This window comes from Lutjanus erythropterus, chromosome 20 (assembly GCF_056507025.1).
Source record: "Lutjanus erythropterus isolate fLutEry1 chromosome 20, fLutEry1.hap2, whole genome shotgun sequence".
NCBI lineage: Eukaryota > Metazoa > Chordata > Actinopteri > Lutjaniformes > Lutjanidae > Lutjanus > Lutjanus erythropterus.
The window spans coordinates 11,614,823-11,627,600 of NC_139336.1; the positions used below are offsets into that span (position 1 = coordinate 11,614,823).

The 12,778-nt window shown below is 38.5% G+C and overlaps 2 protein-coding genes across 3 annotated transcripts; one reads left to right on the plus strand and one right to left on the minus strand.

Moving 5' to 3' along the window:
* The first annotated feature begins 1,889 nt into the window (after positions 1 to 1,889).
* LOC146308200 (hatching enzyme 1.2-like) lies at positions 1,890 to 4,729 on the plus strand. Of its 2 annotated transcripts, XM_084746333.1 has the most exons (9): positions 1,890 to 2,016; positions 2,648 to 2,666; positions 2,757 to 2,819; positions 2,963 to 3,103; positions 3,276 to 3,393; positions 3,479 to 3,657; positions 3,987 to 4,068; positions 4,273 to 4,400; positions 4,621 to 4,729. In XM_084746333.1, the coding sequence occupies exons 1-9, from the start codon at positions 1,939 to 1,941 to the stop codon at positions 4,626 to 4,628; spliced, it is 816 nt and encodes a 271-aa protein (XP_084602459.1). In that variant the 5' UTR covers positions 1,890 to 1,938; the 3' UTR covers positions 4,629 to 4,729. The 2 variants fall into 2 exon arrangements, with proteins under 2 accessions (XP_084602459.1, XP_084602458.1); XM_084746332.1 differs by having other exon boundaries at positions 4,273 to 4,729.
* Positions 4,730 to 4,983: 254 nt separating this feature from the next.
* LOC146308201 (cystatin-8) lies at positions 4,984 to 11,424 on the minus strand. The gene is made up of 5 exons (XM_084746334.1): positions 11,269 to 11,424; positions 10,958 to 11,146; positions 6,237 to 6,388; positions 6,013 to 6,114; positions 4,984 to 5,304 (listed from the first exon to the last, which is right to left on the minus strand). Exons 2-5 carry the CDS (start codon positions 11,040 to 11,042, stop codon positions 5,209 to 5,211), a joined length of 435 nt encoding a protein of 144 aa, XP_084602460.1. The 5' UTR covers positions 11,043 to 11,146; positions 11,269 to 11,424; the 3' UTR covers positions 4,984 to 5,208.
* Between the last annotated feature and the right edge of the window lie 1,354 nt (positions 11,425 to 12,778).

The window sequence follows — 12,778 nt, forward strand, 5'->3', positions numbered from 1 at the left end:
AGGTTAATTATCATGAATGAATTAATCCACATACATAAACATCTGGAATTGATAGTATAACTTCCCATCTTGTCATGTCATTTTCCATTTTCCATTTTCCACATTTTAAAATGTAACTTCCTTGTATGAATCCATGCATACAAAATACTTCCTGGTTTCTGCTGGTACTTACTGTAGCACTGTAATGGAAACAAGACAGCGAAGAACAAGGAAGTAAGAATTAATTTTGCTATTATTTATGTTTGCTGTTTAACTTTGAGTCATTTAGAATAACTGATGATCACTGTGGTATTGATTCTATCTGTTTGTAATGTGATGTCGCAGATTAACCTGGACTCCCACTTTTTCAGTTTTGACTGCGCACTTGTTTGCCTTCACTGACTGACTCCCTGTTGCAGACATCTTGGTGCTCTCCAAGGACACCAGTGACACTTATTCGACCTTATCTGCTAACTGTTGAGTCCAAACATCTACCAGAAAAGCCTCTTACCTCCCTGTGTACAGGCAAACATTTATCCCAAAGATACCAGATATGTCTGAGTGTTTGGGTAAATATATATGAGATAATTCCCAAAACATCTAGATTGTTTCCATTCGTTCAAATGGAGCAGCCATAACAAAACAGCTGACTTTTCTTAAGCTTAAAATGACTTTAGGGGGAAATAAGGGTGTGTGTGTGTGTGTGTGTGTGTAAACAGAACACTGCTTACAAGTGGAAAACACTGTCATCCTAATAGTTAAATAACTGTGTAGTGTCGAGTGAGCTGTTTAGTGGCAAAGCCTTTATAATCTCCTGCCAGCCCCGCAGACAGCCTCATATTACCCAGCACTGAGTGTAATTTTCCCCTGACATGATGAATAAATGGTAGCTGGTTGTTTTATTGAAGGATAGAGTTTCCATATGATGTTTGCCAAGGAGCCCAAACCAACGTACCTTTTAGAAATGGAAAGAGTGTGTGGCATGGCTTGGCTTTACTGCTGCAGTTGGGGTGGAGGTTCACGCAGAAATGTTTGCTGGGGGATTCCCATCTCCAAAGAAAAGTCAGTCATAACTTTTACTGAAATACTAAATGATGATATTAAATTTCTCTTTGTCAACTGGGCTTTAAAATTGAGGGAGGGGATTCAGTTTGTGTTTTTACAATGAATGTACCAAAGTACTTCAGAACACTTATTGTCCTTTGTTTTTTAAATCTATATACTAAAAATGTATACTTCCAACTTTTGCCTCCCATCAGGCAGGAGAAGTAAAACTATAAAAACCTACATTTTCAGTTAGATGATATTTGAAACCCCTTGGTGTAGACAAGTTAGTGTTGACCAGTGCATTGTTAGTTTGCTTTGTGTGTTCACAGTGGGTTAGGTCTTCTGTAACTGTGTAAACACGTCAGTCAAGTGACTTCAGTAAAGAAGTACAGCTTGTCCATATAGATCTAATGCATTATCAGCGCTTTTATATTAAGATATCCATCAATTCTCCAGTCAGTATCCCTGATAAGCTTTTTAGTGATGCCATATAGATCCGGCGTTGGTTCCCAGGTACTGCACAATGGCTGCCCCCTGGTCCTTGTACTGGGATGTGGATGGGATAAATACAGAGAATGACTCTAACTCTGAATCTCTCATTCTCCTCTGTGTGGTTGAATATGTCACTATAAGGTTGGCCTTTACCTTTACCTTGTGCCTGTGTGTATAAAGTACATGCATACAGAGCTTTTTATCTTAATTTTACAGAGCCTCGTCTCACCGCCACCTGAAAAGCCTCAGGGAGTTCCCTGTTTCAGCTTATCCTTTCATTAAAACGTTTGTTTAGGGGTCAGTGTATTTTCTCAGCAGTAAATCTGTTTACTTGTCCTCCCTTTTCAGCTGTATAAAAGCTAGACTGCAATCTTTGTGATCACTTATTCCCAAGTTTTCTTCATCCACGCAATCTTCAACATGAGGAAGATGAACCTGACTTTCTTCTCTGCGGTCCTGGTCCTGCTGCTGGGCCTTTCAGCGCAAAATGATTCCCTGGTAAGATATATGCTGCAAGAAATGCCTCTATTTGTCTCTGTATTTTCCTTGTTTTCTGATGTTTAAATTCTATTAAAGAAAGTGAGTAACAAACGATAAACCCTCAACAAATTACAGACTGTTCCAAACATCTCACTGAAAACAATGATCTCAACTCATTCTCATCTACTTTAGGAAAAACCTCCCAAAAGACCATTTATGGCTTCATGAGCCCAGAACCACATAAAGTTGGGGTAGGCAGTCTATTATAAACTTTAAGCATAATGTAATTAAAGTGGTCTGAGAGAAGACTAGACTTCGGCTCTTCCTCTTGGTTCTGTTTCCAGGCTTTAGAAAATCTAGCCAGTGACGGGAGACTGGCCAGTCACAGGCTGGTAAGATAGTTGATTTCTAAGTCTCATTCACAAAATGTATATATTCAATGACCTGCGTTTCAGTCATCCTCAAACTATCAATCCGAAGCATACTTTGAGAAATTGTACACAACTCTTTGTGACACACCACCACAGGACAAAATACCAAGTTTTGGCATTTAACAGGCTAAAAAGGAAGGGGCTTGAAGGCAGTGGCGGGTCTTGACCAAATTCAATAAAGTTTTTACTTTGTTTATGTTCACTTTGTGTCCCTGCAGGTGCAACCACAGGAGGATGGTAATTGATTTTTCTCATCACACCTGTTTAATTGCACATATTTTTGCACAATGTGTCTTCATGTTTCATAACTGAATCTTCTATTTTTAGATATGAGGACAAAGAAGTCTCCCCATTTAGACATTACTTCAAAAATTCTAGAGGCAAATAAAGGTATGCTTGATTTGTTTGGGGAAAAATGTCAATACTGTGTCCTCACACACTCACATTATGCTCATAGCTGAGCCGATCAAAATGTTACAAATATGAATTTGTGCATCTAGTGACCATGCTCCCCACACACTGTCTCACTCCAGGTATCAACCATATTCTGGTGGAAGGTGATGTTGCTCTTTCAAAAAAGAGGAATGCCATAAAATGCTGGAGCAACTACTGTAAATGGAGCAAATCCTACAATGGACTGGTTGAAGTACCCTACACCCTCAGCGATTACTTCTGTACGGGCTCAGGAATTCATTTTTGAGAATAACATACAACATACAAAAGTTTTTTTTCAACATGTAGAAAGGAAGTGTATGGATGCTTATTGTATTCATGTCTGAAATAGATCTAGGAAGTTTGGCATATTCTCCTATCAATAAAATGACGTTGTTCTTGTTTTTATTGCAGATGACAATGAAAGGGCCTTAATTGAGAAAGCTATGGAAACTTTCCACAAGAAAACCTGCGTTCGCTTCGTTCCTCATCAAGGCCAGGCCGACTACCTCAGTATTGAGAGTGAAATTGGGTGAGTGCAGAGAGGAGAGGTGATGTTTGGCAGCCTGTAGAGTACGCACACTAACATGTCTCTCTGTTTTAAAATTGAACTATAGGTGCTGGTCGAGTGTTGGAAGAAATGGAGGGCAGCAGGTGGTTTCTCTGTCTGTGTACGGCTGTCTCGATCATGGGATCATTCAGCACGAGCTCCTCCATGCACTTGGCTTCCACCACGAGCATAACAGAAGTGACAGGGACCAGTATGTCAGGATCAACTGGGAAAATATCCCAAAACGTGAGCTCTAAGCCAAAATGCAGCTTCACAGTTGGCCACTAAATATGTAGCACTGACCTAAATTAAATAAGTGATATTCAGTTACTATATTTTTCAGTTATTATCGTTTATATGGAACTGGCAATGCACATTGATTAACCAGTTAGAGAGAAGGGATGATATAAACAGTGATATGATACGATAGTGATATGATACTTTAAGAATAATTTTGAAGGGCCATAACTCCAGCAACACATTGGGAGTATGTCCAGTTGAACCAAGCATTCCCACTATAGGATAAATTTGAGACTTAGCAAAATTTCAGAATTTATTTTTGTTTTATCTTACAGTGCAAGCCTTCAACTTTCACAAAATGGACACCAACAACTTGAACACACCATATGACTATTCTTCTGTTATGCATTATGGAAGGTAACATCTCTTTATGTCATTAAATGTTCTATTGATAGCGATATTACTGTATTTTAGTTTATTCTTTTTTTTTTGCATATTAGCAAGCAGCCTATATACAAAAAAAAATTTCATGGGGAAATATTTTACAACTAAGGAATAAATTAAACAAGGCCAATTTTCCATCAGTATATAATTTTTACTTTATTTCATTTCTTTCTCCAGGACTGCCTTCACATCACAGTATGGAGCAGAGACCATTACTCCCATTCCACATTCCTCTGTGCCAATTGGACAGAGGGATGACATGTCTGATATTGATATCCTCAGGATCAATAGGTTATACAGATGCAGTGAGTACAGTAATCCCTAAGACAGTTAAAGTATCAAAATTGATTTATTTTTTTTTAAGGCTTTTCAATGTAGGAATTTCTAGAGAGAGTGGTTACACACAGAAAACAACATGTCATGTAAACGTAAAGGTCTGAATTTTGGGGTTAGGTTCATGTTTTTGGCACAGGATGAACAAAGGCTTGGCACTTTGTGGTGACTCATCTCTTTCTTTCTTTTCAGACATTTGAAAGAAAATTAAGACAGCTCTGCTCTGCAATGTATACAATCACATTTTTGAATCATTTATTTAAAAAATCCCATCAGTTCAATAAACATTGATTTAAAAATCCACGTGTCCTTTCCCTCTTGCCCACAACACCCTTAATCATGATGAATGACTTAATTAAATCTCAAGTAAGCAATGATTTGCTGTTTTTACATTTTAAGCTATGATATCGAGTGATCTCTGCGCATACACAGTCCACAAAACCATGAAATAAATGAACAAGGAATCAGACATCATAATATACAGCCCAGCTACAAGCCACAGACAACAAATAATCTACATGTTATAGTACCAAAAATCAACATCCCAGCTCTTGGTCACCTTTTCCAAGCTAATTTTATGGAGACCTTGATTTGTCGTTGCTGTAAGGGGTCCATCATTTTGTCATAACTCTATATATATGTATGGATCCACCTACTTCCATCCACCAAAAGATATTTTTTCAGAAAAAAAAAAACATAACATTGTTTGTTTGTATCAAAATGTAATAAGGTAGTCAAAGCTACAGAGCTAAACCATAAAAAAATAGGACTATTAAAAAGTTAAGCCTTGTTTTCAGTCTTCCTGCACTTGTGATGTTCCAGCTTGTGTTTGTCATTGCGGGGGTCAAAACTCACAATAAAACGGCACCTCAATTCCTGAAGAGGGAGAAAAAACATTAACCATTATATAGGCATGGTAAAATCTCCAAAATGTAGCCTTTGTATTTGTATCTGTCTAGGCACTGTCAAAAGTAGTGGAATTACACTAACACATTACAACCAGTACTGGTAGTTACATTTCTAGGAAGGTGCATGACAGGCTACGATGTTGGCTGCAGTATAAGGTACATGACTACACTGTAGCTATGGCTTAGATTCAAATAATAATTGCTGAGTTAAGGCTTATTTATGCTGAATGTTAGATACACATTTGGATTATGGATCAAGCTTTATGTCCATACTGTGTGTTCATTTCAGCAGTCAGCACCTGTTGTCATGCACCAATATGTTTTCAAAAATCCAAAAGTATTGGAAATGATGTACAATTATGTATGTATTTATGGTCATACCATCGCTGTTAAGAGGTACATTAATACAACCACCTTCAGCATCACCATGTTTTTTGTTGTCAGAAACTTTTTCTTCTTCTTGTTTGTGGTAAATTTTGACCTAACTTTGGTACAGCGCCCTCTAGTGGATATAAATGACATCCATGCCAATGCAGAGGAAGTATCAAAGTATGTGGAAGTTATGATTACTTAATTTAAAGTGGATGTATCTATTTCATACTTTAATGCATAAATAACCCTTCAGTTGAATGTAACTTCCTAAACACATACAAATGCACACACAAACCAGATTTACCTTTTTCTCAAAACTGCAGCTTGTCAGGTCATGGTTTTCATCCTTGCGACACTTGGTTTTTCTCAGGACTGCGTCGATCATAAAGTTGATCACATTGGTCGTCTAAAAAGATGAGCAGACAGGGGACCAAACTATTTAGTACATGTGACACTAAAATAAGATAACATGGTGGCGACATGGTGTGTTGTATGTGAGTTCCTTTGTTTCTGAAAGAGGAATCTAACCTGAACTTGAGCAGAAGTGACGGAGACCAGCTTGAAAATCTTCTTGCTCCTGGACTCTTCGTTGAACGTCTGCACAGCATACTGGATTGCCGCCTTAACATCATCTGCCTCTGGACTCTTCTTTCCCCAACCACCCACAAGAGCCACCTTTTCTGTGAGGAAATCAAACACAGGCACAAGCTAAACTTAACAGAACTGCATGACGGATATTGATTAAGTGATGTGTACTTCATTCATACGAATACACAGTCGCACACCCAGTCAGCTGTGTTATTATTGTGTGTGTTCCCTTAGCGGTTTTTATCCTCCTTCATCCTGAAAATTTGCTGTTTCAGTCCAGAACATCAATCAAGGAAATTATAAGACCACCAAATCCTGGATTCATCCAGTTTTACGCTAAGTATGCTTGTTTTACACTGCCAAACCATCTGCACTACTCCGCCAAACCAAGCCTCAATCATCAGGCCAAGGATATAAAGCAGGTTTGCTCAAGCAAAGACAAGGAAAATTTGGAGTTAATAGTTGCGGTTCTTGGATCTTGGGTGGCCTAGCTCATGCTGGTTTTGGTTAGTTTTGGTAACAGTTTTAAGCCACACCAGTAGTGGTGTAACTCAAGAGATGGCAATGTCAGCTGATATCACTTTGGTCCTATTCTCACATAGCCAGACATGTCTCCACACTGCTCAGCACTGTAGAAAGGTCTGGCTCTTCACATGATCCATCTGCTATCGGGGCTTGCTAGTATTTCTTTAAACCAATCACAATTGTTTTGGTTTAACGTTTGCATGTGGGGAGACAAGCCCTGGCATTATAATGGCTAAATCCCTACAAAAGAAAGGGTGACAAACACTAGCTTGTCTACCTTTGTATAATTAGTGACCGGGCGCTGTCAGCATGTAGGTTGCTAGCATGGAGGTTAATGTTTTCCATAGTGATGGGGACTTTGAAAACACAAATAGCAGATATGTTCGATGCTGCCTGAAACATGCAGCCGTCGGCAGGCATATACCCACAGTGATCACAGGTTGTTCTGATAAATTTCTCAGCAACAAAAGTAAATGCTAATGTAATCTCTATAAACATATATCTGCGCATAAAAGCAGAATGCTAAAATGTCCTCAGATGATAGCCAGCGGTTTCCAAGATTGCTGCTAATGCAACCTGAACATTTCCTACTGCTGCAGCTTCACATAAAAAGTATTTAACTGGTGAAACAGGTTGACTTTGATTATGAAGTAGTAACAGGAAATGCAATGTGTTTGAACTTATCAGTTAGTGCTATCTCTCATTTAAAAAAAATGCATTTACAAAACAAAACAATGGTCATTGGCTGACAGCCAGTCGGTTTGAAATATTGCAGCGAGGTATTGAACAAGAAGGAGCAACAGGCTGCACGTCTCCATTTCCTCCTCCTGCTGCGTGCGGCATTAAAATTGGACCACCATTCCTCACAGATTGATGGGAAAAGGCTGTTGCTCCTCCCACAATTCTTTGAAAAATTGCGATATTTTCTCTTTAAATTTGGTTCAAATGTTCATGTCCCCCTCAGGATGAATTGTTATTATTGTATTGATCCTGTAATCTTTATCTGACAACCCCATCAGGTCAAATTTTAATGTAATTTTGCCCTACTTAGCAACATGCTAAACTAAGATGGTGGACATGAAAATTTTAACATGCTGATGTCTCTACACTTGTTGCGAACTATCTTGCAGATTACTGGTACCACCTCAAATACTAACTAAGCATCTGTGGAAAATCTTGTTATTCCTGCCATATAATCACGGTTGCGTGATCCAAAACAAAACATCAAGGCAGGGCGTATTCAGAGTTTCAACATATCACACCCAACTTTGCAGCTGGTTATGAGACATCAGAATGACACCACACTGGAACCTTTCAACTCACTGCAACAAATTAATGCTTTTCCTAAAAAATGTGAAGTTGCTCTTTAAATGTACTTAGGATCAGAATACAAATATGTAAAATCAGCCATGATTGTATGATGTTACATGTACATAAAAGAAACAAACTGAGCAGATTTTATTCTTTTATTATTTTCTGTTAAAATTCCCTGATGTAACACTGGATTCTACTGTACATACAATAATATGGATTTTATGTAATTTTACTTCAACCAAAATATCAACTGTCAAACCAAGTTTGACCACCAGACAAAGACATACTACAAAAAATCCCCTCATTGAGACCAGTAGTAGTGGGTTTTGACTGCAACTTCTATCATTTGCACATTTTAATGTAGCAACAGTTTCCATTTTGTGCTGCAGTGTCGCTCTAAACAGTATAACAAACTATTCCATAAAAGTTGTAAAGCATAAATGAAAACAGAATTCAACGATTTACCAATCCATTTTGATCTATATTCAATTTGATCACTGCGACATGTTCCAAAGATATTGGGACAGAGTTATATTTACCACTGTGTTACATCACTTTTTCTCATAAGCATTTGGGAACTGATGACACTAATTTTTGAAGTTGTGATAGTGATATTCTTTCTCATTCTTGCTTGATATACAACATCAAGTGCTAAACAGCCCCGGATCTCCACTGTCCTGTTATGCGCTTCATAATGCGCCACACATTTTCAATGGGAGACTCGTCTGGACTGCAGGCAGGCTGGTTTAGTACCAAAACCCTTTTACTATGAAGCCATGCTGTTGTAAAAATGTGTCATGACATTGTCTTGCTGAAATAAACACGGATGTCTCTGAAAAAGACATGTCTGGATGGCAGCATGTGTTTCTCCAAAACCTCAATGTACCTTTGAGAATTAATAGCGCCTTCACAGTTACCCATGATGCCATGGACACAGATGCTGGCTTTTAAATTTTGCACTGGTGACAGTCCGGATGGTCCATTTCCTATTTAGTATTTAAACCCTTCCTGTAAATGTTGTCAAAAGTGGAAGTGACGCAGCACAGTGGTAGACATGTCTCTGTCCCTGTGATGTTTATTCGTTTGAACATTAATTATCTTGTATTTGTACTTTTCAATTGAATAGAGGTTGAAAAGTTTTTTATAAATCGTTGCATTCCATTTTTTTTCCCCATTTTTCCTGCATTGATATTTAGTTTTATCGTTTTGAGCAAGTACAGTACATACCCTGTGCAAACCTGACTCTGTTTCACTGCTCAGTAAAACCATTTCACTAACAGAAGCCGCTGATGTTGTTGAACAAATTGGGTGAATTGGTACTGAGTGGCTCTGATTGATTATTTTTCATTCCCAAACACTTCCAAGCCAAACCCCAGTCTGCCAGATTAAACAGTGACTGACCAATGACGACTTTCTCTGACTGCTGGATAAGCCAAACTTTGTGACTCACTCTTCCCAACCAGACGGCAGTGAAGAGTCACTGTCTACAGACTGAGTGCATGAATGCACCGTTTATTTTGCCATTTCCTCATACAGGCACACAATTTAAATGCCCGATGAAAGTTTCTTTAATTGTTTAAAATAATTAAAGGTTGAATCACATTATTACTGAACATGACACTATTAATCTGCTCATAAAAGAGATTAATACTACAGTTTTTTTTCAGTATTACATGTTTATATGCTTTTCCTGTTCATCTACATTCTCAGTGATTAGATCAGATGAGAGGACAAGCTGACAGGTACAAACTCTCTGACTTCTGTGTCATTACCTTGAGTTCTTGCTATGACTATTTTTGTTGCTCTTATGTTCATACAGCTTTCATTTTATTGGTTGTCTTTAAAGTGCTATGAAAACACATTATTTGTTTCATTTCATTGTGACACGAACGCGCAAAGTTGAACCGGCAGGTACAAACATTTTGTTTGACTGGTTTCTAGATTGTGATTTTGGCACAGATGCCCATACTGCCCTCATTGTTGCATATACTGATGAGTTGCATATTGCATTGTCCTTTGAATCAGCCTGTATAGTCTAACTTACTGCACTAACTGTCATCACAAATGATCCGGACACACATTACATTTTATGTTTCTAGAATCTCAGTGACTCTTATAATTCATAATGTTACCTTTTTCAAACAGTCTCATATTATACCAGTAGACAATGAGAAAGTTATGTGCAAGTAGAAAATCCAGATTTAAGGGTGCACTTTCCTCTTGACCTCAGCATTAACTAACGCCAGTTTATATAAGACAGTACTATAAGGAGTTTTAACTAGCAGATTTAAACATACTGTCATTTCAAAATTCAAAGAATGTTTTAATCTTATAATAAATGTTTTCGAGCTGGAACAATTAGTCAGTCAGATGTCAACTATCAAATTATTGCTATCTATTTCAATAACTGATTAATCATTTGAATATTTTTTAAGAAGAAATGTTCAAGTCCATGTCAGCTTCACAAATATTAATATTTCCTGGTTTCTTTTCTCCTCTATGAGGAGTAAACTGGATATCTTTGGGTTGTGGACAAAACAAGACATTTAAGGAAGTCATCTTTGGCTTTAGGAAACACTGATAAAAAAAAAAAAAATTCTGACCTTGTATGGGCCAAACAACAAATTGAGAAAATGTACCATCAATGTGTTTGCAGGTTTTGTCATCAGTCTGTTTCTTGCTGTTTCTTGCAAAGTCTCAACTTTGTTACCACTTTTTGAAAGTGACATAAAGCTCCAAAGTTTGTCTTTTCTTTTACCTCGCTTGCCTTTCTGTATCACCCCATGTCTTCACTCATTTGTGTCATCCATATCAGCACTTACTTGTAGTGACAGGTTCCTCCACAGGCTGATCTCCCATACACAGCTGGACAACTAGGCATATCAGCACTGTCAACGGGAGCGACATCTTTACTTAACAACCAAGGGATAAGACTGGTGGTGGTTCAAAACTCCAGAAAAAGTCTTCAGATGATGAGGACACTTTACTTCAGCTGAACCGCTTGCAGAAAACTGAAAGAAGGGAGACAATGAAGAAAGTTATTTTTAAAAAAGCCAACTGAATATACAGTAATAGAGTCAGACAGTGTGAAAAATGACACTTAAAAGATAGAAACAACATCACAAATCTTTACCTGTCTGATGTTGAAAAACTAGGACTTCACCGAGTGAATGCTGGAGCAACAGTGAGCCTGACTGAGAGAACTAATGTGAGTGAGGAGGAGAGAAAAGGGAGGGTGTCAGTAGTGAATGGCAGCGGCTGTTCAGCATTTAAGCTTTGGCATGTTTAGCATAAGCCAGTGAAGACCACACCCACCCTCTGCCAATGACGCCATGTAAGGATTGAATGTGAGTGTGTGTGTGTGTCACAGAGAGTGTGTATGAGGCTGGGTAGGTGGGGTGGGTGTCAGTGTGGATGATTATCAGATGTGTGCCATTGTGTGTGTGTGCACTGGCGTTTCCGTGCTCTTTGTGTGTTGGCATTCCTGTGTGTCATGTGGATGTGCAGCCTGCTGGTGTGACGTGTCTGTGTGAATGTTGTTGGTTTCTTTTCACAAGTGGACGAGGCACTTTTGAGTGAAATGTGACTCACGCTCAGCTGGTTATACCTGCGGTGAGTCACAGTGCAAACTATAGCGCACAGCAGAGCCACATTACATCTATATCCTGTCCAGAACATGTGCTTGTTTTGTTGTCGTAAAGGGTTTGAACTGCACAGGCATCAGCGGGTGGAACTGAGTGGGATTAATGAACTGGAAGGGTGTTTGTTAAGGATGCCTCTCACTCAGCTTTAAAACAGAAACCCATAACATGAAGAAGAAGAAAACATTGGTTAATTTCTTGCAAATGAAGTGATTCTTTGGTCCACTGGGGGGCAGAAGACCCCAACAACAAGCTGACATATTTTTGCCTTATGAAGATTTTAAAGGTCCAGTGTGTAAGATTTATGGGGATTTACTGAAAGAATATGGCAGGAATGGAATATAATATTCATAAGTATGTTTTCATTAGTGTAGAATCGCCTGAAAATAAGAACTGTTGTGTTTTCATTACATTAGAAGCTGTTTATATTTACAGACACGGATCGTTTTTCATCATGGCTGCCATGTTGCACCGCCATCCTCCAGAATGAACAAATAAAATACTGGCTCTATAGAGGGCCTTGCGAGTTTTGTGGCCATTGCAGTTGGGCTTACATGCTTGGAAGGGGAGGGTGAGGCTATTCTGTTGTTTGCAATCTACAACCTCATTGCTAGATGGGCTGGGTGGTACACTGGTGAAAGGTGAGCCAGCAAACGACTTGAGTGTTTTACACATACTATTAACAAATACTGCCCTTGTATACCCTTGCATAATGTCAGAAAGGTATAAAGATATGAAAAATAGATACTACCCAAGCTTACCACTAGATGCCACTATATCCTACATACTGCTGCTCTTCTCTGTTATATTTGACTCTGCTAACTTTGTCTGTCTGCTGTTTTGTGCTTGTTTATTCAAGCTTTTTGCTGAAAACAGCATTCTACTGCTGCTAGAAACAAAATTTATGAAAGCGATGAGACTGAACTAAACCAAGACAATGAGCTATAACAGGCTAAAAAGCTCTGTGGAGCTGCAGAGTTTAGTTAAAATCTTGCATAGCAT